Source organism: Mesitornis unicolor, unplaced genomic scaffold, assembly GCF_000695765.1.
Source record: "Mesitornis unicolor isolate BGI_N332 unplaced genomic scaffold, ASM69576v1 scaffold51681, whole genome shotgun sequence".
Lineage (NCBI taxonomy): Eukaryota > Metazoa > Chordata > Aves > Mesitornithiformes > Mesitornithidae > Mesitornis > Mesitornis unicolor.
In genome coordinates, this window is record NW_010166786.1 from 1 (window position 1) to 27,972 (window position 27,972).

General features: G+C 39.3%; 1 protein-coding gene across 1 annotated transcript; it reads left to right on the plus strand.

Annotated features, from left to right (window-relative positions):
- The first annotated feature begins 574 nt into the window (after nt 1–574).
- Nucleotides 575–27,744, plus strand: ITGB6 (integrin, beta 6). The gene is made up of 13 exons (XM_010195065.1): nt 575–781; nt 1,707–1,953; nt 2,607–2,772; nt 3,304–3,465; nt 4,229–4,324; nt 9,718–9,807; nt 14,705–14,839; nt 15,020–15,437; nt 16,331–16,553; nt 19,082–19,179; nt 23,826–23,945; nt 25,675–25,841; nt 27,643–27,744. Exons 2-13 carry the CDS (start codon nt 1,775–1,777, stop codon nt 27,742–27,744), a joined length of 1,956 nt encoding a protein of 651 aa, XP_010193367.1. The 5' UTR covers nt 575–781; nt 1,707–1,774.
- The last annotated feature ends 228 nt before the right edge of the window (nt 27,745–27,972 follow it).

Genomic DNA, 27,972 nt, shown 5'->3' on the forward strand with positions numbered 1-27,972 from the left:
GCCCATCGGTTCAGCCTGTCCAAATCTCTTGTTGCCTGCTTCAGTGACCATGGTAAATGAGTCCTGAAGAGAAAGAGTAGGTCAGAAAAAACACCCCAGTGAACACTGAGTGCCCCACCATCAGTTTGTCACAAAATCTGTAGGAGTCTATTATATGAGAGACCTTTTCTGTTATTAAATGATGTTGTTCCACCAGCAGTTCAAAACTTTTCAGGAAAGGCTGATGAATTTGCGGCATAATCCTGTAACAATAAAAACAAGGGTTCACAGGGGCTTTGTGTTAACATTCCCAGTACCATGAGAAGTGAGTGGCACAGTTCCCTTTCCCCAACAATAGAGCAGTTTCTCCCAAGATACCAAATCGGTGAAAGTTACATTAATTATACACCTGTGTGACATGATCCATGAAGGGCAAATTTAGATTTCTGTGCCACCTAGATCTCTTTCTGCACTGCTTAACACTAACTTGCACCTTTTTTTCTGTTCCCTGCACTGGACTGACCTTTTGTCAGCTGGTGGCTGGTCTGTAAATACATTTAACTCATCCATTCCTTCTCCTGTTTGTTTTAGAATTACACAGACTCAGCAAAAACAGGAATTCATGGGAGGTGTGATACCCCAGAAAACCTTTTGTCAAAAGGATGCCAGCTGAATTTGATTGAATTTCCCACTTCAGAAGTAGAAATTCACAGAAACAACCCCCTAACAGTAGCGACCCAGAAGAATAATTCTGATGTCACACAGATTTCTCCTCAAAAATTAACTGTCAGGCTGCGGCCAGGTAAGTCATTGAGTCTGTAGTTGTGCGATATTTTTTTCAGGCCGTGTGATATACTGAGGCTTCTTAGATTGAATGATCCAAAAAACATCTTGAGAGAACAAAGATTAAAAACCTGTGGTGTGTCCAAAATTATCTGTCAACTCATCACATGAAAACTAGGTTTGACTGAGCTCAAAATGCTTTCAGAAGTGCTGGGTAAATCATAAAAGTAAGGATAGATTGGGTTTTTTTTTAGCTCTGTTCTCTTGCCATTGAGGTGGCAGTGAGAGAATGGAAATACTCCCCACCTCCCCAGCCCTGCTCCTGTGCCTCTCCCCTGCAGGTCTGGCAACCAGCATATCTCAGAGGCAGCGTACAATGCTGCTTTGAGGATTTACAAGGTACCAGTGACATTTATGGGAACACTCCAGACCTACTTTGGGGTCCTCGAGATGTGAATTTTTCCTGGAGAAATTTGGGAGAAAGAAAAGAAAGAGACACCAAGTTAGGTCCTATCATAATGTTGGAATCAAGAGGAAAACCTGTGTGTACGCTTCCTTAAATTTCTGAAGTACGTGGTATGTCACATAGGTGGTACCTTCAGTTTTAGTTAGCTTCATATCTAATTTTTCTAAAGCTGCACACTGTTGATATTCTCATATGTCTTTTCAAATTCTAGCACTCAATTGTAAATCGATGCTTACGGCTTTACTGAAGAACAGGTTAGGAAAAAAAACCCAAAACACCAGAACTGCTTTTAATTTATCAGACGTTCATTTGAGATTTTTGTTGACAGAGAATTTTGAAGTGATTTTGTTAATTCTACTGGTGATTTAAAATACTAGAGAATTCTCACCATATATATAAGTTTATCAAGAAATTGATATTGCTCATCACTTCTGGGTAAAGTGCTAATATGTATCCCATTTTCCTGTGACCTTCACAGGACATGAAGAAACAATACAGATCAAGGTTCGCCAAACTGAAGATTATCCAATTGATCTCTATTACCTCATGGATCTTTCAGCCTCCATGGATGACGACCTGAACACAATCAAAGAACTGGGTTCAACTCTTTCCAAAGAAATGTCAAAACTGACAAGCAACTTCAGACTGGGGTTTGGATCTTTTGTTGAAAAACCAGTTTCACCATTTATCAAAACTACAGCTGCAGAAATAAACAACCCTTGCAGGTAGGCAGGGAAAATACCTACATCTGTTTGCATGCCAACATTAGGTCATAATATTACTCTTCAGGATAAAATTCAATTCAGCAGCCTCTGCTCCCTTCCAGCTGTAAATGAGTCAGTTTGGGAAAGATACGTTTCTTGTAGTTTTGCACTCTCATCATTGTTCTGCTGAGTCTTATGTTATTTGGAGAAAGGAATCTGGGAGTGATTCTGCTTTTCAACTTTTGCTGCTATTTACAAATGTGCTTAAGGAGTTAACAAACAGGTATGCAGAATAATTATGTATTTTTCTTGCTCTGCAGCCTGAAGCAGGGCTGCAGCAGCTTGGTGGTGCTCTTGGGAGGTCATTAAGGGACTACAGACCCTCATGAGCTTCTGAGTATGAAAACAAGGCATGGTGGGAGCATGGCAAGACCTGCACACTGTAACTGTCTGAATTACTCTGCTTTAGAGGCATTTCTCAGGCTTTTTACAGACCTGTTTGTGCTGCCCACCTCCCTGGATGCTCTTTGATTACCTTACATTTTTCACTAGATCTCTCTCAGACACGGAAGAGAGATACATGGCCAAAACCTAACCCAGATAGGCCTGTAAAGTAGCCGTTGTAGTGATTTTTCACCCTATAATATCCATAAGCTGTCTCACTTATATTGTAGAAGTGTGCCATATGAGTGCTTACCCACCTTTGGATTCAAACATGTTTTGCCACTAACAAATGATGCTGAAAAATTCAATGAAATTGTGAAAGGACAGCGAATCTCTGCTAACATAGACACTCCAGAGGGAGGATTCGATGCAATTATGCAGGCAGCTGTTTGCAAGGTAATTGAAACTTCTGGGTATAATATTTATTATTCTCTGTATTACCACTTTTAGTATTATATGGTTGTATTTCAAAGAAGCAGATAATTATTTTCCAAGGTTTTTCTAATGCAGTCCAAGAGCCTCATTTGATTTTTGTGAAAATACTTTTGGCTGTACAAAGTAAAACTTGCATATTGCAATATTTTAGTGTTTCTTTTTAATTGCCAGGGATTTAAAAAAAAAAAAAGAAGAAAAAAAAGAAAAAAATAACTGTATAATTTTGGGTCTGTTTTCTTTAAGTATTTTTTTATTAACTATGTTTAGAGCAGTAAGCACTTTGAGATGAACCCATGTTATTAAACAGAGTAATGGGGAGACAAAATGTTAGCCAAAGACAATGGAATGAACAACATCGTTGTCATGTTTTTGATACTTCCTTTAAAATGATTTCTTTCATTTATTTTGAGATGCTGTTCTGCAGACCTTTCGCTGTTTTTTTATATTGTGATTGCAATACAGCCTGCTAAAATAATGTATTTTAAACAACAGGAAAAAATTGGATGGAGGAATGATTCTCTGCATTTGCTGGTGTTTGTGAGTGATGCGGATTCCCATTTTGGGATGGACAGCAAACTGGCAGGGATTGTTATTCCTAATGATGGGAACTGTCATTTGGACCACAATAATGAATATTCCATGTCAACTGTTCTGGTAATTTCCTATGAATTTTGTACAACTCGAATAACATGAGCATATCAGAAAATTAATGAAAGTATACTTTCATCATTGGTATGTATAAGAGTTGGGGAATCCAAATATTTACTGTCATCTATTTTATTTGTAATCACACAATTTAGTAAAAAGAGAACAGCATGTTTGTATGGAGTTAGGATAGATTACAGCTAGGAAAAAAAGAAAGCACAAATCTTATTCCTGTTAACCTGGAAAGCACATGAAACAGGATTGAGTAGTATTTCCTTGTGCAGGGGAGACAAAATGTGCATTACTCATATTCCCTGTAAGGATGTGAATTCAGGAGGAGTTCAGGAGTTTGTAGGACACTCTTCATGTAGGAGAACTCCTCAGCTTAAGATTCAGTGTTCAAAAATACTGAATGAATATGCCACAGTGTTCAGTATAGGACGAATGAATACCCAGTTACTGTGGTGCAGTATTATTCTTTGGATCATAATGTAAGTATACTATATAATATCATAGGTGCTACCGAACCCAGTGTTCCCGTATGAAGGGCGGCACTGTACTTTTCTCAGAGGGGTGTTCTTAAAAACAAGGCAAGGAAATTATATGCACTGTCTTTTATTTTGTATGCATGCAGTGCCTAATTATAGTTTATACTATACAGAGAATACAGAGTTAATTATGATACTTTGAATGTGTGTTTCATGGGTGGTCATTAGCAACTGAATGCACATAAAAAAATTGATTGATGTGGCTATCTTCTGTTTCTTTTCAGGAGTATCCCACAATTGGACAATTAATTGACAAACTTGTGCAAAACAATGTTTTACTGATTTTTGCTGTAACGAATGAGCAAGTTCACATATATGAGGTAAGCAAACTAGAATGTTCAGTTCTCCAGTATTTGTTTTATGGTTTAGGCTTTTCACAGCTGATACAGTAATTCTAGTTTTAAAAATTGAATTCTGCAAGATATTCATATAATAAATATAAATTATATAGGAAATGATAGAGAAAGGCTCTTTTACATAGGAAGTACTTCTCCATGTATTGATTTTTATGTTCTTGGGTAGCTTTTACATTGGATTTCAATTTGAATCACAGTAATTTTTTAAGTCAAGGGATGTCAAACAAAGCATTGCTAAACTACTCGGTGTAATCATTATGATTAACCTCTTGTATTTTATAAGGCTAAAGAAGGACAGTTGAACCATTTCTTACTCTTATAAGACAAGAATACATTCTGGAAAATACACTTGTCTTCATGCTCACCTCTGAGATAATGTGCAGTTTTCAGCTGACCTGAGGCTTTTATTCATTGTTCTTTCTTTCTAATGAGACAAATAGGAAACTAGTGGCAAGATTAAAAATACCAAACAGGATGGAGAAAGTCCTCTTCCCTTATATATCATTCTTCCTCTCTACTGGAGGAATACATTTTATTATAGGAGTTTTTTAGTATTAGGAGTCTCAGAATCCTGCTTTATGAAGTCATTTCCAGCTCTATGAAGTTATGTCATGGGAAATGGGAGACAGGAGAGAGAGGAGAGCAGAGGAGCTGTGGTTACAGAGGTGCAAAATCCATAATTTTAATGAACTGAATGTCATTCATACCTTCAGCCCCATCAGCTATCTGTGCAGGCACCTGCTTTCAGCCTCCACAGATATAAGCCCTCCTGAAGCCCTGTGCTGCTTTTGGCCCGTTGATGTTCCAGCCGTGAGCTGAGGCTGCAAGGACAGAGCTGGAAAAGGATAATTTTGTTTGGTTATAATTTTGTTTTGTCCTTGGGTACACATCTTCTGTTTATTGCTTAACTGCTTTTTGGAGAGAATGTGAGCAAAAGCCCTCAAGATAAAAGAAGAAGGATATTGGCAATTCTTATTTCCTTTTTTTTCCCAGTCCTTCTGCTAGGAAAAAATCTTCACATGCAGAAAAGATATTCTAGATTAGAATTCAGTGAGGATAATAAGGGGTTTTGCAGCCTGTGCTTGGCAGCAAAAGCCTATGTTTGGCTGCCTGGTCATGGATTGCTGCATGAAGGGGAGCAAGGGGAGAGAAATTGTGCCTCCAAATTTATTCGGATTGGTTGAGAAGGGATCAATAAGAGCAGTCCTGCTGATATAATGAGCTTGGCTTCCCAAAGGAAAAAACGGTAAAGGAATGAGAACAAAGGTGCTCCTCTGGTGTGATCACCACCTGGAAAATAGGAAAAAAAGGCCTTTCATCTGTTACAGAAGAGAGAGCAGAAGAGCCCTTGAGGTGCTCCCCAATATGATGGGTTTCTATTTCTCCTGTGTAACCCAGGCAAGACACACTCTCCAGTGCTTCTCTGGTCCCAGTTATAGAGTTTTCTTGAGCAAGACTAATACTGCAGGTGTTTGACAAGGGTCACATCTTTCATAAACTGATTTTCAGATTACAGTCCTGACAAGGGAAGAATCACTCTGCATCTTGGAGCACTGACTGCCTGGCTCATTAAAGACTGAGCCAAAGCATGAAAATCCAGATCAACCATAGCATAAATCAGTCACTTGCAAATGCAGTGGGATTCTATAGTCATAGCATAGATTAGTTAAAATTGTACATTAAAAAACACCTACTAAATCTCATTATTGCTCAACATTTTCTTAATAGGGGCCCAATTAATTACAAGTGAAATCTTCTTCCTGATTTTAATAGGAGCTGCATGAATAAGAGCCGCTCTAGGAGGTGGTTTGGAAGTATCTCTTTGATTTACAGAGCCTTATTTAGTCCAAAGAAACTTTTCTCTTACTGATGGCATTACATTTTCCTTTGGAAACTGCTGGTGGTCACGCTCCATCAGAGTTGGCCAACAGTGCTCTTATCAGGGGTTTTCTGTTTCAGTATCCCTGTGTCAGTGTTATACCAGTATCAAAGTTATCAAGTGGCACCCTTTGTTCACTGGGAACACTAAACAAAGATTTATAGCTAACAAAAACTGCAAGCCATTGTTAGCCCAACTGGGGAATGTTTGTTCTTGTTACTTTCTTTGTTAGGGGAAAAAGAAGTGTGACTGTCTTCTATCTTGTAGGGTATATAGTAATCCCATTCGATATTTTCTATCTGCTGCTTTAATCTTTTCAGTACTGCTTTCTACCAGTTATTTGGATAGCTATAGTTGTCTGGGTCTGCTTTCTATCCTGTAGGCAATGTGGAAAATAAGTCAAAGCAAGTAGAAAAATCGTATGTAAGTCTCATGGTACAGTTTTCCCACACAACAGCGTCATGTTTTCAAATTATTCAAATTTGTAATATGAATGTAAATACCCAGTTATCCATGCCTAAGACTGTAAAAAGAACAACGCAAGACAGTAAGACTTGTTCCTGTGTTAAGACCCCTGCTCAGGTAGACTGGAAGAGCTGGGAGAGGACCCTAAACTGGCACTTGGGCACCACCATTAAACCACTCTTGTCTTGGTGTTTTGCTTCTTTTTAAAAGCCTCAGTGATGGAGATTCTGCAATCTCACTCAGAACACCCCCTCAAACTTCATTATTCTTTGAGGTGGAAACCCTCTCCCCAGACATCCCATCACAAATCTACTTGAACTCAGTATCTAATTGTGTCAGACCCCAGAACTGACCATTGCTATTTATAATTCATTTCTTAGGGACAAACCTACATTAAAATTACTGTGAAGACTTAGAAAACACCTCTTTAAATAGACCTTATAGATTCCAGCAGTCTTAAGTGCAGTGTTCAGACTGACAAATATAGATGTTATATTTCTAGCCCTGTAGAATCCCCAACAATTTAGCCAAAATAATTCAGTCATTTAATATGCTTGATCCTGCTCAACTAAATTTTCAGTTTATCCGCTTACTTATATGTGTATTACCATTGAACACACAACTATTATGGATTGCATGAGCACAGAATATGTGCACTGGTAACATCGCTGCTGTTAGTTTTGGTTCTTCCATGCCTCCAACAGCTACTGCACAGCAGTCAAAAAGAGGAGGGAGGTTCAGGTCTGATGCTCTCTCCAACCACAATAACTTTAAAAACAGTAAATGGGCAAACATTTACAAGGCCACTTAAAATTAAGTGCCAGAGAGGGAAATAAGTTCCTTAAACTGAGCCCTGATAATCTGAGATTATTTATTTAAATGATTTTTTTCTCTAAAAATTATCTTTAAAAATATATTCCCATATGTGCAACTTTTTGCGTCATTAGTCTCAGCTGAGTCTTGCCAAAGCAGCAGGGAATGTTTTTATTCTATATATAATTTTAAAAGTGTCTGTGAATATTGCAATAGTGATGATATTTTGACAAACTGTAAATCCTATTTTGGTATAAAAGAAAACACCAGTCTAAGTTTTCATGGAGTAATTATTATTGTTTATATTATGCTTTTCAAGCATAATTCTTTTAAAATTTATTCAAATTTAGAAGAGAGGAAAGGATCCTGCTAATTCTGAGTAAGCAGCACTGCTGTTGAAGTAGAAACTGTTCTTTTCTGAACAAATTATTTCTTTTTATATCACAAGAGAATAGAGCCGGAAAATTGGGGTTTTCAGACTTTATTTCACTATTGAAAATTGAACTAAAAATACTCCAGTCTCCACACTAGTGCAGAATTTCAGGTTTTTAAATATTTTTTTATAATTTTTATTTGGCATGACACTCTATTTATGATGAAAATTCTTCTGTCATTTACACTGCTAAAAGTTAGCCATGACTCCACTGAAGTCAGATCAAACATATAATTGTCAAATTTCACTAATATGAATCAGAGTGTTTCTTTCAAAACATGGTTCACTTTTTAAAGAACATTTGCTGAGACTAAATTCCATGACATCCTTGGGACAGTTTTATGACAGTAGCACTCCAAAAGCATCAGGCTGCTTCGTCTTGTTAATGGTTAAACAGAAACATTTGCTAAAAGGTAGAGTTTAACCAATTTTTTTACTCAGTCTGGGCTTGCAATGTCACCCTTGTATCACTATGCAGAGAATTTTTGTTCAAAGAGGAAAGATAAAAAGAAGTCTTCAGAGCAGTATACCCCTGCTGTTTGTTTGGCATGCCACAGATTATAGGGTGCTATACTTTAAATTCCAGATTTATCGCCTTTTCTTATAATTATCTCCCGAAAGGTCCATGTGTCCAAAATGCAGAGTTTCAATATTCTAAGAATCCTTGAAAGAACATTAATCACAGGAGAAGCAAGGAATGTAAGGTCACCAGCTGTAACATAAAATGTGGTTGATCCCACTGATTTACAATAGCACTTTAGAAATCTAATGAATGACAAGTATTCCATACATAACATAAAAAGTAATCACAGGGCTTTTGGGGATGTAAAGTATAAGAGGGATGTAAGGGCATCAAATTATCCATGTTTATTAATAGCTCTCTGGAATTTTTTTACATTAAAATAACAGCATTGATAGGAGAAATTGCAAAGGAAAACAAATGCTACAACGTGTCTTTTTAATGATGAACACTGACTATTTTCCAAGGGCACGGGTACAAGCAAGAGAAGTAGATAACAACCAAGGAGGATAAATTTTAATCAAGCATATTTAAAATCTAGCTGCTAGATGTCACGTTAGTGTCACAATGCAACTTAATGCAAAAAGAAAATAACCCTTACCACTGAAATAAATCGTTACATTGGGACTATGTTATTAACATAAAGTCAACATACAATCAATCATAGCCATAGATCACTGGGACACATGTGGGGTGTTACATCAATCATAAACCAGTGGCAGTTTTTAAAGGGCCTTAGTTCAAAGATGTTGCAGCTTCTAGTTTAAACTTCTTAAATTCTGTGCCCTCACTAACCAGAATTCGAGATGCCCAGTTGCTTGCAGTGATAAAAAAGTGGCCGCTGCAACTGAATATAGGGTCCAAGACTCTTCAATAGTACAGCAACAGTAAAGCAGCTGAATCTTCTGTGTATTAGAGAAATACACAACTGTTGATAGACTATATCTTCATTCTAAATTTGAAAAATTATAGCTGAAAAATACTACAGTGTAAAACTTCCAAGCACACAGAGGTGATTTAGCAATATGTCCCATTAGTTTTCAATGACACTAGCACGTCTCCGCAGGACTTTTTCAACAGGACATGTGTTATTGTGTCTGCAAGGGTCCTTGAAAATGCCAGTATTACTTATTTTAGTTGGCTCAAACTTATTTCATTTTTTTCCAGATGGTAGCTCCTAGTCACCTACCTTGTCACCTAGGTTTTTTATGCTTTAATACCTTTTTATTATTTTAATTTATTTTCAGAACTATGCAAAGCTTATTCCTGGAGCTACTGTTGGACGACTACAGAAGGATTCTGGAAATATTCTCCAGTTGATCATTGCTGCATATCAGGTAAGGTGTTTTCTTCCTGCATGTCTGTATTTTCAAAATTAGATCGCACTTTGGTAAAAACAAGAGTCTTTGATTTTCTCCCTGCACTGATTACAAGAACATACTGTTTTAAGCCTATGTGCTGACCTTAACAGGAAAAGTTTGGTTCGCTCTGAGGATTAAGTGAGCACAGAAACAAAATTCCTATAACGTTCTGTCATTCCTTAGTACTGCTGCAATGCTAAATTCACATCAGTGTTTCATCTGTCTTGCCTTTCGCATAGTCCTGTATTTCACACATACTCTTTAGCCTTCTCTAACGCAGGTATTCAGGTCTCCCAGTTCCGTACCTTGGCAGGGACTCAACTCTGTTCCCATCTGTAGCTGTCACCAGAGCAGACATGCAATGGCTCTGCAGGAATATCTGGGGAAAAGCCCTGTCCTGCTCTCAGTGCTCTTCTCTGCTTTAGCAATTTGTTGCTGCCCCTGTGAGGCTGTTTTGAGGTTTTTAAAAAGCAGAACACAGGAGATGAAACGGGTTTGTTTAGATAAGCCCCAAACTTAAATGGGTTTGTTTGGATCCTACCAAGAAACACTGTAAATATGACAGGAACGTAAACACAGCACTGCTTTTCAGAGCTTTGTAAAATGCATCCTGGCTGCCTGGTTCTCTTCCGTCAGGGGAATATTTTCAGACAGTTTTACATGTCTTTACACATATATTTACATACATATATATTCCTCTCTTCCCTCTCAGGCCCTTTTCATTATAAAACTGCTCTACCAGCTGGCTACAATGCCAAATAAATCTTTACAAAGAGCTTGTTTCTTTCCTTATTTTTTTTCTCCTGCTCTTCCTGCTATTACCTGAATGAGATGACCCTCATTATGGGAGGGCAAGCCAAATTCCTAGAACTCTTATAAAAGCAATACAATTGGTGAGTTACGATTTTTTAAATAAATAAAAAATACCAGGAGATTCTCTATCCTATGAAAAATTCAATAAGCAAAGAACTTTAAGGTTAATTTTGGGAGTCTACACATTGTAATAAGTATGAGGAAGAAATCTTTACAGGAGCAAAGCTATTGCTAAACCTCCAGTAACACCAGGATTTCGCTTCTGGAGTCCAACCTGTTGTTCATCACATCTGGTTCCTATTAGGGTTTCTTGAGCTAGCACTCTAATGTATGGACAGAAATTCCTACATTTAACAGCTGAAATACCATTCTGATATCCAGTGAGTAATGGAAAAGCAAAAAATAATGGTTCCAGTGCTGTGTCCTGCTGCCTTTGCTGTAGCATTGTGTTAAGTTCAGAGTGGTGCTTCCTCTAATTGCAGTGTCCTGGCATCTTCTACCCTGTTGGAACACCAGAAAGGTGGATGGTGCATCCTTGCCCCTTCTCCTTAGAGTTCCTGCCTATCGTCTAGGATTTTTTTTCCCACTCTCATTTTCAAACTTGCTGATATTTTCAGTTTCCATTGCCTCCTGTGGCAAAAAGTAGTTCAGTTGCACTGAAGAAACATTTTTCTTTTTCTCATTTTAAACTACAACCTATGCTTTAAAGTTTCACTAAGTGCACCTTAGTTCTGGTGTTGCAGGGTTGAGTGAGTAACAGCTCTGCATTCACCTTATCTCCACATCTTCATGATTTCACAGGATTTTATCACTGAGACATCTTCCCCCCACCCCAATCTTCTCTTGTAATTGGATAATCCAGCCTTTTAAGTCTCTCCTCAGCTGCTCCATCCCCCTGGTGACTTCAGCTGACCTTCCCCTCACCCTCCCCGACTTCAATGACTGAGATGCAGAGAGCAACGAGCTTGCAGTACGCGAGGCAGGGCACATTAAGGTTTATACAGAGGCAAAATGATGCCCTCTGTCTTGTTCTCAGCATCCTTGTTCATGATAGTCAGGACATGGTTGACTTTTTAGCTGCTGTGTGCTTTGAGCAGATTGTCTCCCGCAGCTGGCAGTGGTGACATTGCTGTAGCTCTGAGCTGTTTCAGCCGGTCGCAGGTTCAGCCGTGCTGTGGGCAGGGTTTGGAGGGGGCTCTGAGCTCAGCACTCGCTCCCCTCCCGTACTGGCAGGAAGGGTGCTCCTGCCTTCAGGCCGTACCATTCAGGTGCTGCATGTCTGGACCATGGGCCAGAGTTGCTCACAAGTTCTTGAAATCCCACGTACATTTCAAGGTGTACAAAGTCTACAAGTAGCAACATGTCACACTCAAAATTTCCCAGAGCTCATTTTATTACACTTAACCTTAAAGGTTAACAATCTTATTGCTTTGTCACTGCAAATCTTCCAAGCAGGAAACAATGAAAACCACCTTATTTGCCATAAGTTAAGACATCTGATTTTTTTGGGACAGGGAAAAGGGAAAATGAGAGTTAAAAATCACATGCAAAAGAGAAGATCCAACTCCATTTTTGTCACAGCCCTCTCATGATACTCTCAGCAGTGTAATTCAACACCCAGTGTCTCTGTTTCTTTACCCATAAAAAAGGAATAAATAACAATTTTCCTCCCAAGAGTAGAGTTAGGCTAAATCTTTTAATGCTTTTAAAGTACATTCGAGTCTTTGCTTGCTGTGCAAACACAAGATTTGCTAATACCATGTGTTGCTAGCTAAAATCTTCAGAGAGGAAGTAAGCGAGTTAAGAAAGTCTGAGCTGTCAAAATATTTGTTACAAGGACTTCTCATATTCTTTCCAAGTATGCTTCATTTTCTTCTGTAAGCATATTTCTGCCTGCTTTGTTTAACACTGAATTGCAGAGCTGTAGGCTAAGTTGCATTGTGACAGATATCAGGCTGTTTGATTAAAGTTATTGCAGGATTTTAAAATTCAAGAAACATTCCACTCTTTTTTCCCCCACTGTTTGGTTCCCTTTTTACTTACAGGAAAATAAGACCAAAGAAATAATACATTAAAACAAGGCAGGTAACACAAGGGCACAAGATGGTAGCAGTGCTTTGTCTGGTGTTTTGTTCAGAAAGTATTTTTAACCACAAATGTTTCTTTGCAAATAGCTTAAAGCTCACTAAACTGTCTGCTATTGGTTCCCAAACTCTATGGCTAGGCAGCTTAGTACATTTAAAACACCATTAAAAGTCGTCACAGATATTAAGATTTAAGAAAATTGAGTTTGTCACAGTTTAGGCATTCAATTTGGTGGTGTAATGTGTGTATTTTGACTTCTCACAGCAGTAAGGCATGTTGAAATGACCCAGTACAGACACCGGGATTCAAGGTATTACGACTTGGTGTTCAGCAGCATTTAATTTTCTCTTACAGTCGCACTCTGTTTGAGCCTCGTAGTTTTGCAGCTGGTGGAAGAGGGACTCTTTGGTGATATTTTCTGTAACATTAGCACATACCAACATTCACGGTTTTGTCTAGCCATTTGCTATAGTTGGTCATTTTGTGACAGCTCAGCTATTGCAAACAAATTATTATCTATGAACCTCTGCATTGTTTCAATAGCAATAGAAGCACCTAACTCTAAAACAAACATGAAGGGAAAATTGGACGTATCCAGAGCTATGGATGTGGTCACCAACCTGATTCCCACTGCACCGTTTTACTGCTCTGGCTCTGTGCTGGAAAGAGCTCTGGGTATTACACAAATGTTCCTTGCACCACATGTTGTCCTTTAATAAAGTGCTTTGGTTTACTGACAAGGTGTTCCAAACAAAAAGTCATTCAAAAACCCCCAACAGCCACAACCCTAAGACAAATTGCCAGGGAACCCAGGACATGTACAAAGGGCGGGGTGTTGTTGCCTATGCAGGTTTATGGATATTCTACTTTTAGTTTGTTTTACCCCACCAGACCTTTACTCTAGTGAGTCACCCCAATGCCTTTACTTAAATGACTCACAGAAGTAAGGTCAGCGAGCTACTCATGCTGTGACTGAAGTGCAGGGGGTATTTTGTAAAGCAAGTAAGATCACAGGAGCACAAAGCCAACTCAGTGAGACTTCTGGTCAGCAATTGCTAAGGTGTTTTTTTAAAAATTTCCATATACTGGATCCACAGTCCGATGAAGTCATAGGGAATTTCCCCACGGTCTGCCATAGGCTTTGGATTACAGCTAAGTTGTGTAAGCAAAGTTGTTATAAAACATTTTAAAGAGTTACATATTAAAAAACTCTGGGTGTGAGAGAGTTCAATAAGTAAGTTTTTCACTTAAGAAATGAAAGTTTGATTGGACAAATTGGTTTAAGAAATGAGTATGTTGTTGAGTGCAACTTGAAATAGCACCAACAGCTCATGAAGCAGGAATTTCCATGAGGAGAAGGAAGCAGCAGAGCAAGCCCCCTGGCTGTGATAGTTCACCATGGGACTCAGCTCTGGCTCTGGCCCTGGAAACCTTGAGCTCAGTCATGAAGGCCCCGTACTGAGGTAAATCCGAGCTCACAGCCTGCCCTGCCGTGAGAGAGATTGTGGGGTTTGATTCTACCAGGAGAGATAAATGGAGAGCAATATTGACATAGGCTGGCTAATCAGGAAAAGCCCAGTGCTAGCAATGCAATCAGAGACACAAATCTGTTCTTTGGCAAGACCAAAGCTGAAGGAAAACCTGTCTCAGACAGCAGAGCACTTAGTGATGAAAGATGATTTAATAAAAGACTGAATTTATTCTCCTGCAAGGACAGGAAATAAGCCCCATGATAACGGATATTAAACTCATACCACCATTGCTTTCCACTGAAAGGCAGTTCCGTCATCTCTTTCTTTGTTTTGCTCATTGCCCATTTTTCTTGCAATACAGAAGTCTGTAAATAAAGTGCTAAACCCACGAATTTACTCCCATGAAGGTCAGGTAAGTTACAGTCCATGTTACACAGGCATGGAGCATGAGCAGTGCTTGGCTCTGTTATCACTCCATTCATCTCACGCGTTTTTCCTTTAAGGAGCTGCGATCCGAGGTGGAGCTGGAGGTCTTGGGAGAGACAGAAGGGCTCAATCTCTCCTTCACAGCCATCTGTAACAACGGGACGCTTTTTCCACATCAGAGGAAATGCTCTCACGTGAAAGTGGGAGAGACAGTAAGTAAAGAACAAATTCTAAAAAGATGTGAATTCCAGAGAATTTAGGACACCAAGGTAGAGAGTTTGCTCTTTAGCAAATAATATTCCTCCAAACAAGCCACAAAAAAAGAAGCGGTATCTATGACCCTCTCATTCTGCAGACTTGCAGCTCTGAACAGCCACCATTTTCTCTTCCAGGTGTCTTTCAACGTGACTGTAAGTCTCTCCTCTTGTGAAAAAGACAGTAGGCACATTGTGGTAAAACCGGTGGGGCTCAGTGACACGCTGAAAATGGAAATTCAGCCCCAATGCAGCTGTAACTGTCAGGCGAAGGCTGAGATGAACAGCCCAAAATGCAACGAAGGGAAAGGGTCGTTGGAGTGCGGGGTGTGCGTCTGCAGCCCGGGGTATGTGGGGCCACACTGCGAATGCAACGAGAGCTCCTTCGGTGCCAGCTCCTGCAAGGGCTCGGCAGAGCAGAGCTCCTGCAGCGGGAGAGGTGACTGCTACTGTGGGCAGTGCGTCTGCCACCCGTCCCCGTACGGAAAGGTGTACGGGCCACGCTGCGAGTGTGACAACTTCTCCTGCGTGAGACACAGAGGGCTGCAGTGTGGAGGTACGGTCCCCTTGCGCTGGTTTTACTGCCTGCATTTGTAGAACCTTGTTGTCTCACTCTTAGCTATGAGGTTGTGAATCTGTATTTTTATCATCTATTCAATTGCAAACAATTCTGCATAAAGCATAATTTACTATTTTTAGATTTAAAACAATAAACAGTTTTTAATCCTATTTACAAAATTTAAGATGAGACTCCTCTAACTGCTCCATAGCTGGTCTAAGTTGGCATAGCTTTATTGAGGTTTATCAGCTGCCATCACACTGCGTCAGAATTTTAATGACTGTCGGTGGTGTATATTGACATACATCAGTGTTAGCCAGCACAGAATTTAACTCTGACATAATGATCAAAGCATAGCCATCTTAATTAATGACTTTTAGGATAATTATGGTATTTTTATAATTTTAAATTATTCTTTCTTTATGTAATGTGTACATTTATGTGTAATACACAATCAGAATTTGAAAACCTGTATTTATAATTTTCTTCTTGGGCTCTACCATTATAAATCCGAATTGATTCTATTGAAACAATGGGAGTAGCATTAAACTGGCAGGAACCAGCCATGAGATTGTGCTGAATAAATAGGCTGAAATTATGCAGCTATAAATGGAAGAGGATTTACCCATTAGATTGTGCACTGTCAGAAGATAAGATCTATGTGGAGGACTCCAGTGAAGAGAATGGAGCTGCACTGGCTTACAGCCAGCCTAAGCGAAAATTTGATCCTCTAGCTTAGAACTGACAATGCTGGGGGAGGAAGAAGGATGTTTAAGAGTGAGGAGAGTTGGAGAGGTGAAAGTAACTGCTATTAAGGAGAATTATTTTAAAGCTCATCACTCAGATTCCTAATAGGAGACTGATTTGAGGTATAATAAATGTTTTCCCAGGCAATGGCGACTGTGACTGTGGGGAATGCATGTGCCACAGCGGATGGACTGGTGAATACTGTAATTGTACAACTGACACCAGCGCCTGCATCGCCGAGGATGGGACGCTCTGCAGTGGGAGAGGCGAATGCATCTGCGGGTCCTGTGCTTGCACCCACTCAGGGGCGGCAGGCCAAACATGTGAAAAATGCCCTCTCTGCGGTGACCCTTGCAGTTCCAGGCGGTAATGTGCTGGTTTTACGTCTCTGATGTTTGTATCATTCAGGTATCTATTTGCTATACTGCCTCTGCAGTGTGCCTACTGCCATTACTGTAAATTGGATTTACGGACCAGAACCCAAGAGCTTCTTCGCTCTTTGAGAGAAGCAGTTGTAACTGATACATCAACCAGTTATCACTGTTACTCCTCTACAACAGAACTTTATGGAAAACAGTTTAATCACCTTCAAGCAGCAGAAGTAAAACATCACACTTCCACTGCTGTCCCTGGCTGTACAGTTTATCAGAATGGTGGCCTTACATCAGACGAATGCAGCTGAATCTCCTTCCAGCCCACAGTACACAATGAAAACATCTCAGCAGAGCTACTACAGCAAAAATGAGAGCTCAGAAAAGTTTGGCATTTGTATTACCATTCTCATGCATATGAATTAATAAGGTCACACTGTCTGCTCAAGCTTTACACATGTGCAAATTCATAATCCAAACTCAGCTGAAGTTGGCTGAATTAAAGAGGCCCAACTATGATAAACTAGGTCATAGTCCGGGGATGAAATCAGTGGATAGCTGCATGTCATGTGTCAGTTGATGATAAATTGATTGTAAATGATGAAGTGTCTTCTATTCACAGAGCATACAAAATTTATGTAGCTTTCCTGCTGTGGTGCATGGTGTATGCTATGGTGCGTGACAGGAAAAGCAACCAGAAATATGCATGACATAAAGCTGACCACTCTAAGTACGCCCATGCTTACGTTTATATTACATGAGCTCTAGCAGGGCTAAAGTCAGTCCAAAGTGAGCAGTCTTCAGTAGAGATTTAAGCTAGAAGTGGAATTAGGCTTCTCAGAATATGTGTTATTAATGACCCTGGATTTGCTTGCTGAGTGCCAAGTCAGTGCGAGTTGCATTAATGTTTCATGACAATGTCATGTCTACTTATTTAGAGTTGCAGCCCATTTCTCTTCCATACCAGCTCTCTGCCACTGTGTTTTCATGTCTGTCATTGCAGCCTCTGCTGTATCTGAGATGAGAAGCAGTTCTATGGCATGTGATTAAATCGTCATTTATGTTAGTGCTAAATTTGACCTACAAAAGCAAGCCTATCAGTTGGTTCAAAACTTTATGTGAAGAGAACTTCTGCATGCAACTGCTTTAAGCACAAAGGACAATGCTGCTGCTTTGCTCTGCTCAATTTGGCAGAGAATAAGAAATATAAAGTTACACGATGGGCATTACATTAGCCTATTTAAACATGTATATTGTATGCAGTGTTAGATCTTTTCTCTCTGTTTCAGTGTTTTCCCTTGCTGAAACACAGGGCAGGGAAAGCCAAAGAGAGAGAACATTAGGAATACCTGGGTAGGGTAACCAAGAGCTAGAAGACCAGGTCAGAGGGGATGGAGATCAATGGCTGGGCTGCTGAGAAAAAGAGCCGTAGTCTGAGAAACATAACAAATATGACAAAAACACCAACAACACTGAATTAATCTTCAGGAGATAGAGGCTATTCCATTACCTGCTCGCTTCTACTGCCATCTCCGGAGCGAGTGATAAAGTCCTCTCCATCCCATGAAGATAATCTCAGCAGCCTCAGCGTATTCCCATAGATATACGTAATTCAATGCAACAGGAGATGGACAAGATTTTTCGGGAAGTTTTGTTAGAGCTCTCTTTTCTTTAAGCAGGCTGCTTCTCAAAGACTCAGCCCCTCATTCTGGCTGAAGCTATTTGTGACAAACCAGCAAGATACCTCATACATAAAAAATTTTCATATATGAATTCTGCTTATTATTTCCTCTTTCCATGAATAAATGCTGGATTTATTAAAGTCCTCATTGAATTTCTGGGAATATTTTCAGAGACTTCTAAAAGAATTGGTTTAGACTCTGTTTTTTTTAGACAATATTTCAGTCATTCCACCATTAAAGTTAATAAATTTCCAATAAATTGCATTAGTAAAATCAGGATCTAAGTAATTCCTGAGACAAGTAATCACATTCAAAAGACATCCATTGAGACATCTGAATAGTGTTTCAATACATTATTCAATAGACTTTCAACAAAGGAAGACTTCTAGTAGGTGCCCCAGCTTGATCTCTCTGAAGTCGATTTCAGATATTGTTCATCTGATAGGCATTCCTTCAGCAGGTAGTTAGCATGGGCTCTGTTCAGGATACTTATTTCTGAAAATGAATGTTGTGTGTGAGTAACCCCATGGTTTTCATAGACCTGCATGAATAATGTTGCCTGGGGTTCTGTCTGGTAGCTAATAAGCTGGGAGAGAAAAGAGGACAAGAGAGAGCTTATCCACAATACCTTTATTCAGGTGGGTTGTTTTTTTTAGTTTTGTCTGGGTTGGGTTTGGTTTTTTTGGTGGCAATACCGATCATATTTCTGAGAACTACTGTATCTATAGCACAAGACCTTTTGTTTAGCTCCTTTTTAAAATGCAGATGCATACAAACTGGCTTTTGTCGTGTTGCTCTGTGACAGGCTGAGATTGATGAGCTGCTGAATTATTTTCTGCAGGAGCTGTGTGGAATGTCACTTGGCTTTGGATGACAAGTCACAGGGAGAATGCAGTGAAAAATGCAAATTGGTTGATGCAACTGTCAGCACTGCTGAAGGTTTGTATGCTCAATCTTCCTTTTCTGTTTGTGCATGAGTAGCGATTGCTTCCACTTTCGGTGATTTTATATTTGAAAGTAGCCTTGTTTTTCTGTGGTGGAATTATATTAAGGCTTATAAGGCAACTGCTGTCTGTCTATGGTTCTTCTATGGCAAGTAGGAAATGCAGATCAGGGCTGGTCATACCCCTCCAGGTTAATAAGCTCATTGGATCACACCTACTTTCTAAAGGACAGATTTTAATAAATACCAGTCCCTGCAAACCAGTGGCTGACGAAAGCCCCTGAGGTTAAGTCATGCCTGTACCATGAGCTCCAGTGTGGCTTCTTTTACCACGCAAATGCAAAACCTGCCTCCAGTCCTCACTCAGACTCGTGATTACGGTGTGCAATTAGACACAGCCCTTGGACCTGTGGCAAAGATGTTCTGCTTCTTGTCAGATTTTATTGAGACACTCCCAGTACCCTAAAGGCTAAGTACATCTTTTGGTTGCTGGCTGGAATTCAAAACTGCCCTCCATCAATGGGAATTTCTGGAGTAGGAATTAACCTTGAATAAAAAAGCACTCTTAGAAAATAATATAACTTTAACTGAAATAGTGCACCTTTTCCTTTCAGGTAGAGGAAGGTGTTTGCCTGATCAGTAGGAAATTTGTTTTTATTCTAATGGCAATTCTAATCCAAATCCTATGGCAAAATGGAATTGTTAGGTAAGACAGGAGATAGGTACATTATATCCATGCCACAGATGTACCATAAGCATTAAATCAGATAAAGGTAAGAATTAGGATGACAATGCAGAGTGCTGCATGCACATCTAAGGATGGTGTCTGCAAATTTTTGGAAGCCTGGCAAGAGCTGCATGCAACTGATATGCATCTTTCCAACAAACCTACACTTTTTGGTTTTGATGACATTACTCCACAATACAGAGCTCAAAAGTTACAAATATTGCCCTTGTAAGGAAAATTAATTCTAATTTTGTATTTTTATTAAAATTATTATTATGGTTCGCCTTTCTAGCCATCTGTATTTCTTTATAAATATAAAATGTCTTTGCAAGCTTCAGAAACATGTAAGCACTTTCATTGTATGTCTGTCATTAGTAAAGTTTTCAGGTTGTTATTGCCAGATGGCAGATATTGGTAGCTAGGAATATATAAGACGTTCTGCTTCCAAATGTAAGGAATATTAATCAAGAACAGGAACAGTCACTTATATGGCTCTGTTCACACACACAGAGGTCACAGGAATATGAGCATGACAATATAATCTCCTGTTCCTGGTTATTCCCTTTCTTTCCATGTCCTGTACTTCCGTGACCAAGACTGTCAGCTAATTCTTTAGAACCAAAATTTATTTGCAGCAGTTACAGCAGCTTATGTAATAGCACAAGGGTTTGGTTTTGGCATGGAGGTAGCCTCAACAAGAAGTCTCGAGTGGAAAAAAAATCCTGAAAATAATAATACTAAAATCCTAAGATCAAAACTGCATTACTTAAATAAATTTTTGAAAGTGGGATACTAGACTACCACGTAATATTTAAGACAGATTATTGAGCAACTTTATATGGTAACACACTGCTGCTTTCTGGTTTATATTTCAGTTTCTTTAATACTTCAAGGCTTTTTGAAAACTAGAAATGGCTCTAGGTTAAATAAAATATTAGCACTTTAGGATTTACTTTCTCTTTTGCATGCATATGGTGCAACACAGTGACTGGAACTGTGGAGCAACACCCAAAAAAAAGCATAGGCTTTACATTTTCCTGTTTCCTGGGAATGTCCGCGTTGGCCTCCGAGCTGTGCCTTTCCCCTCCCCTGCTTGGGTTTGGTGGGTGCCAGTGGTTTCTCTTCCTGTCCTCCCGCACCGGGGCGGCAGTGGTGAGGGCGCCTGGGGATGCAGCAGGGCACGGGTTGCTCAGCAGCTCTGCAGGTGCCGATGGCTTCACAATTACTGGGCTTATCTCCACAGCAGGCATCGCTTTGGAATATCATCCATTTTTAATATTTGAATATGAAATCAGACTAACCTCCCCTTTGTCAGACAGGTCTAATAGGAGCCCTTGCTGCTCTGCTTGCTACCCAGGGAAAACAGCAATTCCTAAGAAGCAGCTCCTGCCACCAGCCCCAGACAGGGCACCAGGCTGCTCCTGTCACAAGCCTGATAAGGACAATCACATTTTCTTTGGAGAAACGGAATTTTTCCTACCCCATAGCACTGACACCACACAAATTCTCAGTGCAGCAACAAAGTGGATGCTGGTAAACCTCTGTATCAGCGCTGTTCTGTTGTTCTGACTCAAAGTGAGCTGAAACTGTTAAAAATAACCCATTTTGTTCAGCAAAAGACCAACAAGGAAGGGCATAACAGCTTTTAAACTCACGGTGGTTTTGGGGGATTTGTTTTTGTTGAATCTTTTATCTAAGTATGTGTTTGGAAACAGTTCTTCACATTTCAAGGCTCCAGCTCACCATAGTTACCCAGTTCTTCCAGTGTGACTCCAGTGATTTCAAATACCACTGAAATTAATGGAATTAGGCTGCAGGCAGAAGTGGGAAAAGTAGGATGACTCACTGCAGAATGCAGAAAATTACACAGGTGTAAATTGCAGGAATTTACCTGCCTAGGCAAATTTTTGTGCTGATGAACTGAAAATAATCTATGCAATAGTCTCTCTTAGTGATGCCTCATCCTAAAAATAACATCAGAGAAATAAAAATACTAAGTGTAAGCTGGGCTCTAAACAGCTTGATCTGGTACCTTTGCTTTCATTAATATAGCCTTGCACATATTCGGATTTCTTCTCCCCGTGGTCTAAAATTATGACATTAAATGAAAAATTACATTTTAAAAATAACTAATATATTTGCAGTTACTGCTTTCTGGATCATATCTGGAATACGCCTGCAAGTTTTTCTCTGCCTTCAGGATAGCTAAGAACTACCCTTTTCCTAAGTAAGCTGATATTCTTTGGATCTGCTTGCTTAGAAGAGTTGAGAAACAACAAATATTGCAAAACCTGTGCAGTGTTACTGGAACTGTGACCTGGCAATGAATGCCATTAATTCAGTACACTCAATCTGCAGTCAGTGGCCCTTCTAACAAAACCAAATCCTGTTAAATCAGCAGGTCTTGTCTGCCTGTCACCTGGACAGATAACACTTTGCTCTGCCACCAAGGACAGGCAACAGGATACATGCAAGATTTTCACAAATCAAGAGCGTGTTTCCGTTAAAATCCAATCACATCTGATTCTCGCTTTATAACAAGCACAGAAAAGGACTGTAGGGTAGTCAACTATTTATACTTTCATATTTTTGATGGTATTGAATAGTGTTCTCTATAAGACCAAACCTTATGATAAGCAATATGGAAAAAAAGGGAAAAAAGCGAGCACTTATTTCTTTAGGTACCATAGGACTCTTTAAAATCCATATTCCTGTCTGATTCCTTTTATGTTTCATTACGCTCCGCATTAAATTTTGAGGACTTAATACTTTTAGCACAGTTGCTCATGGAATTTCAGGAAGAGCTGAAATCAACTGGGTAAGAAATAATGGAGAGTGACAATTCTTTTCAAAGAAAAAATTGAAAAGCTTACTGTTTGTTCTTATCTCTACAAATAAAACCTAAGAAGATTTTCTAAAAGTGTATTGAAAAGCATACCTAGATTTCCAAGACTCTTTAAATCATGGGTTATATGGAAACATAATAAATGTTCAGCCCCAGAGGTATTATTGCACACAGTTATAAAGTTGGGTATTTTTGCTCTGTAAAAATACTATATAATGGTTTGGCTCCAAATTACAGCCTTTCTGGACCTGTAGTCTCTATTTTTGATTGACTCATTTGTTTTATACCGTCCCTCACAGCCAGCTTCCTCCTGTATCCCTGTTCTCTTTGATTTCTCAGCAGAAAAGGTTCCCCAGTTAGGAATCAACTGGGAAAAAAAGGGATTAAGTTTTTGTGCAGATCTACATTAAATGGAGAGACCAAAAAATGGCGGCAGACTGTCTTCTCAGGTCACTTTTTATCTGCTTCCCTTGGTATCACAATACAAAGATTCCAGAATCCCATTTTTTTGTTATTAATATATATTTACTGATGCAACAATACTGTACACACTACACTTTGAGAGGGCTATTGTGGAAGAAATAAATGGCAGCCCTTTTAACAGTATCCATTGCTGTCTGATGTATGTATATCTGCTTCAGAAACATAATCTAGACACGGTAGGAGTAGCTGCAAACCAAAGAGAACAGACTGTTGGCTTTGTCCTGTAATTGGGGACTATTAAATTTCCTAGCCAGCTGGTGGCTAAGCGTCTTGGAAGCACTTCCAACTCATTCAAATTCACCATACACCAGATTAATCAGGTGCACTAGATGGTCAGGGCAGATTGACAACCACCAGATCAGTTCTTCAGAAAGATAAGTGCAAAATCTGAAACAAAACAAAGCTTGAGGTGGAAGAAAAGCTGTTAAATTTAGTAAAAAGTCTGAGGGTATTGACACTTTGGTTTTTCACCCTTTACGATCCACGGACAAGGCTGTGACAAACATGATGCCAGCAGTCGCTATTGTTATTACAAGTTAAATTTCATTTGACCTGACAAATCACTGGTTTTTTTCCTCCCTCTGCAGACTATTCAGAGGATAAATCCATTCCCTGCTCTTTGCAGGGGGGAAACGAATGTCTAACCACATTTCTACTGGCTATGGATGAACAGGGAAGGACAGTCATTCATAGCATAGAACAGAAAGGTAAGCAATGAATACTGCCTTTTCTACATGAAATCCGATTTATAAACAGAGGCAGGGTGAGTGATCTGAAGCTGAGCTCTTTCAGCAGCACTGCACCTCCTTGTGTTTGTAGCCGTTCTCTGCTAAGACAAAATTGCACCTCCTCAAGTACTCATTTAACGAGGTAGTAAAATAAATACCTGGCCTTGCATGAAAGATGGGCAGAATGATCCCTGGGCTGCAAGAGCAGGTTAATTTTTATAAAGCTCTGTGCAATGTATTTCACAGATGGACAAAATATCCAAATGAGTACATGGGTACACCTGATGAAATTCTCAAATATATTTATAAATACATTTAATGTTGCAGTATCATTAAGTTTTTTAAATTTTGCACTACTAACATATTCAACAGATCTCTTTATAACTTTTCTTTTCGTTTTTATTTACTGTTGTTTCACTACTGATTTTTCACTAAAGCTCCTAATGATGTAAGACAGGAAAGAACACAGACACCACTTTTCAGCTGCCAGCTTAGTTTCCAGGCAATTAAAGCACCTTTTTTTTTTGGACACATCCAGTGTCTTGGTGCTAAATATTAGTTATGTTTTAGGGAAAGTCACGCAGATTTGCAACCTCGTTCTGTCGGCACAAATGGCGTTTATTTTGTTAACCCTTTGTGAAGCATTTCTCTAGCATACGTGTGAGAACAGAAGTGATTTCACTGCACACAAAAGCAGCTTCTACCATAAGAACAGTAGTCTGGTTTTATACAGGTTGCTATTACAGCAATGATGTTTGTTAAAAAAACAACTGAACTGAGATAAGACCTCCAGAAATGCTCTAGAATTTGGTTTCAGTTATGGAACCAAAGTCAAGATGACACCAGCAGCCAGAGCGTTAACTTACTGCTCAGACCAAACCCCATCAATTAGTTAAATGATGCTATCAAGCAAAAAACGTAATGAGAAGTACAATCCATGTAGGCCAAATGAGACTGAAATGAATTGTCAATGTCGTTAAACCATGCTTCAGCAGAAAACCTTGTGAAACTGACTGTTCACTGACTTTCATGAGCAATACTTCTTAATATTACGATAATCAAACTTTGTGTTTTGGCAAAGCAAAAACTTTAATTTTGACTCTGAAATACTGCATGATAAAATGTATTGCAGAACCTGAAACACAAAATTCCTTCAAATTGTTCAGTCCAATCTTTTCAGCAAGTCTAACGGATTTTTTTTCTCTCATTGTTTCCATGACTGAAATGAAGTTTCCTCCTTTTTCTCAGTATCATTGAGGTCTTTACTCTGACACAAATCTCACTACAATCCTTTCCTCTGCAACACACCGAATGTCAGTCAATTGAATTAGAGCTCCAGCTGCACATTGTAAAACTTAATAATCTTGTCAACTCAGCCCTATTTTTTTAGAATTATAATGACACAAATCTGAAAAGAATTTTCTAACTTTTCAGAATCTGGATTGTATCGAGCAGCTGCTAACCAAGACACTAAAAGAGCAGTGGAAGAGGTTAGCAATTGATTTTTAAAAACATTTTAATGTAGTATTTTTCAGCCAATTTCACAAACCCTTTAGCAGGTTAGCAGGAGGAAAATAATATGGACTTGAAAGAAAAGGCATGCACAGCTCCCAGCAAATGAGAAGCCCCATATGCCTCTTGGCTGTTGTTAATTGCCTAAAATGTATTGATTGGATATCTACGACCATAATTGGTTTTGTTTCCACAGATTGCCCACAGCTTCCAAACATCCCAATGATAATGGTGGGTGTCACCCTTGCTATCCTTCTCATTGGCATTGTTTTACTTTGTATATGGAAATTACTGGTGTCAGTTCAAGACCGAAAAGAGGTGGCCAAGTTTGAAGCAGAAAGGTCGAAAGTGAAGTGGCAAATGGTATGTTAAATGCATTAATTTTACATGAGACTCTTTAATTTGGTTGCATGATGCACAAATGCCTTTAAAATTCTATCTGTGTCTTGGTTTAATTCTTTCAAATTGGTAGATTTTACTGCTAGATTTTCACGACATTTAGTATTCTACAAACTAAAATTACAACTTTTTAGGGATGAAAAACAGTTAGAGCTCAATCTCCTCCTTTAATTTCTTCCACATGTAAAATTGTTTAGATAACATTTTTATTATTTGGTTTTTTTTTAAATCAGTATCTCACCTTCAATTAATCTTAGCAAAGTTCTTTGCTGCCAGTGTAATTATCAGGGGTGTACTCCTATTTCCAGAAATGGAGCTCATTTTAAGAAAGAGAGATGGCCTCTGCCACAGAGCAGCAAAGGATGCAAACTGTCTAAAATGTAGGTAAAAGGACAGAGAAATTCAGGCCTTATGTTCTATATATAGTTTGTGTGCATCTAATGCAAGCTTATACCACATGTTCCCTTTTCTTCTTTCCTTTCTGCCCTTGACTTTTTTGTGCATCTGCAAAAGTTTTAAGAGTTGTGAGGCTTTTCGAAAAAAAAGCCTGTTGAGTAAGCATTTCTGATGGCTGTCAGGAGGCCGGGGGATGTGCTGCCCTTCACCCAGCTCCGTTCTCATACAAAGCCCTGTGATTGCAACATTTCTGCCAGAATGGACACTGCTGGCCTTTCAGCTTCCAAGATGGGAAAAATCAGTTACATATGGACAAAGCCACTTGAGAATGTTTTCTTAATCCTTTGGGAGTGTGACATATGGCAAGAGGGAAGGGAAGGATACACTTGACAGAAGCATTTTAGTTTTCTGTCATAAGAGAAAATGAGAGGAAGTGAATGATGAGTGGTCAGGACATGCCCTTCTCCCACCGCAGGTGGTAGTCTGTAGGGCTCAAGTGACAAATCACACCTCACCACTGAGGCACTGTCTGTGTTTTTGGATGGTCCAACCACAACATTTGATACACATATTTGCTAAAGTATTGTTTAATGATGTGCATTATTTTAATCTGGGATCAAGATGCAAAGGCAAAGCTGTTCTTGACTGGTTTGCGTTGCCTCATGTAGACTCATTTGAGTTTCAGTGGCTTAGATTATAAGCAAGCTGCTGAAGGCAGCATGATCAAAGGTACATAATTACTTCTGTGCAAAGAATAGACCAGAAGTCCTCACTGGGGAATAAAACAGTGGAAGGAGAGTGTGTTACTGGTCTATAAAATTATGACTGGGGCAATTGAAGATGGGCTATTTCTTCACTGACTTTTTCCATACAAGCACAGGGAGACAGCAGGCTCCAAAGAAGCCAAAAGACATCATTACACAAAACCTGCTTAGAGCAGATGATTTATTTCCAAAGAGATTGTAGATAAATAGATGACAAAAGTTTGCATGGATTCAAAATATCTATAGACAAATCCCTAGTAGGAGGACAGCCCCTCTGACCCAGGTTTGTGAAATGTGTGTCAGCTTTTCCAAGCACAGTCCATATTGCCCACTGTTGGTTGCACAGACAGATGTCTGGCCCGAGCTGCTGGTGAAGCAGAGCACAAATCGTCACCTCCTGCACCTGGGAAGCAGAGTTGGCACTGGTTGGTGCCTGTACGCCCTGCTTCCTAACACTGGGTCATCCAAATGATCCCTTTGCTGCAGAGGTACCCTGGAGGCACTGCTTTGCAGCCACATATGCTTGGAGTTGAAGCAATGACAAGATGAGTTAAACACTGCATGATTTCATTTATTCTGTTTTTCTTTGCTTTTTTTTTTTTTAGGAAACAAACCCACTGTACAGAGGCTCAACAACCACGTTTAAAAATGTAACTTACAGGAACCAAGAGAAGCAAAATGGGGCCATGGCTGCAGATTTCTATTAGCACATCTGACACAGCAAACTCAGTTTTACTGGCAGGAAATCTAAAACCACTACTTTATTTTTGCTTCTGCTCAGTTGATTATGTGATATTTGTTTGCACGTTGCAGTGGTGTAATCATTTTGTTAGAGAAAATACATCTTTTGTTGGGAAAACTATGGATAACATATTAGTGGTAAAGGTTAGTAGAAATATTTTTGAAAACCCCGCTTTAATATTAAAGCCCCTCCG

What these genes read in the sequence shown, in the direction of transcription:
- ITGB6 (XM_010195065.1), top strand. Translation starts at nt 1,775, where the DNA reads ATGGATCTTTCAGCCTCCATGGATGACGACCTGAACACAATCAAAGAA. An exon ending in GAAATAAACAACCCTTGCAG is followed by an intron (nt 1,954 to 2,606) that starts GTAGGCAGGGAA and finishes CTTATATTGTAG; the next exon opens with AAGTGTGCCATATGAGTGCT. An exon ending in ACGTGAAAGTGGGAGAGACA is followed by an intron (nt 14,840 to 15,019) that starts GTAAGTAAAGAA and finishes TTTCTCTTCCAG; the next exon opens with GTGTCTTTCAACGTGACTGT.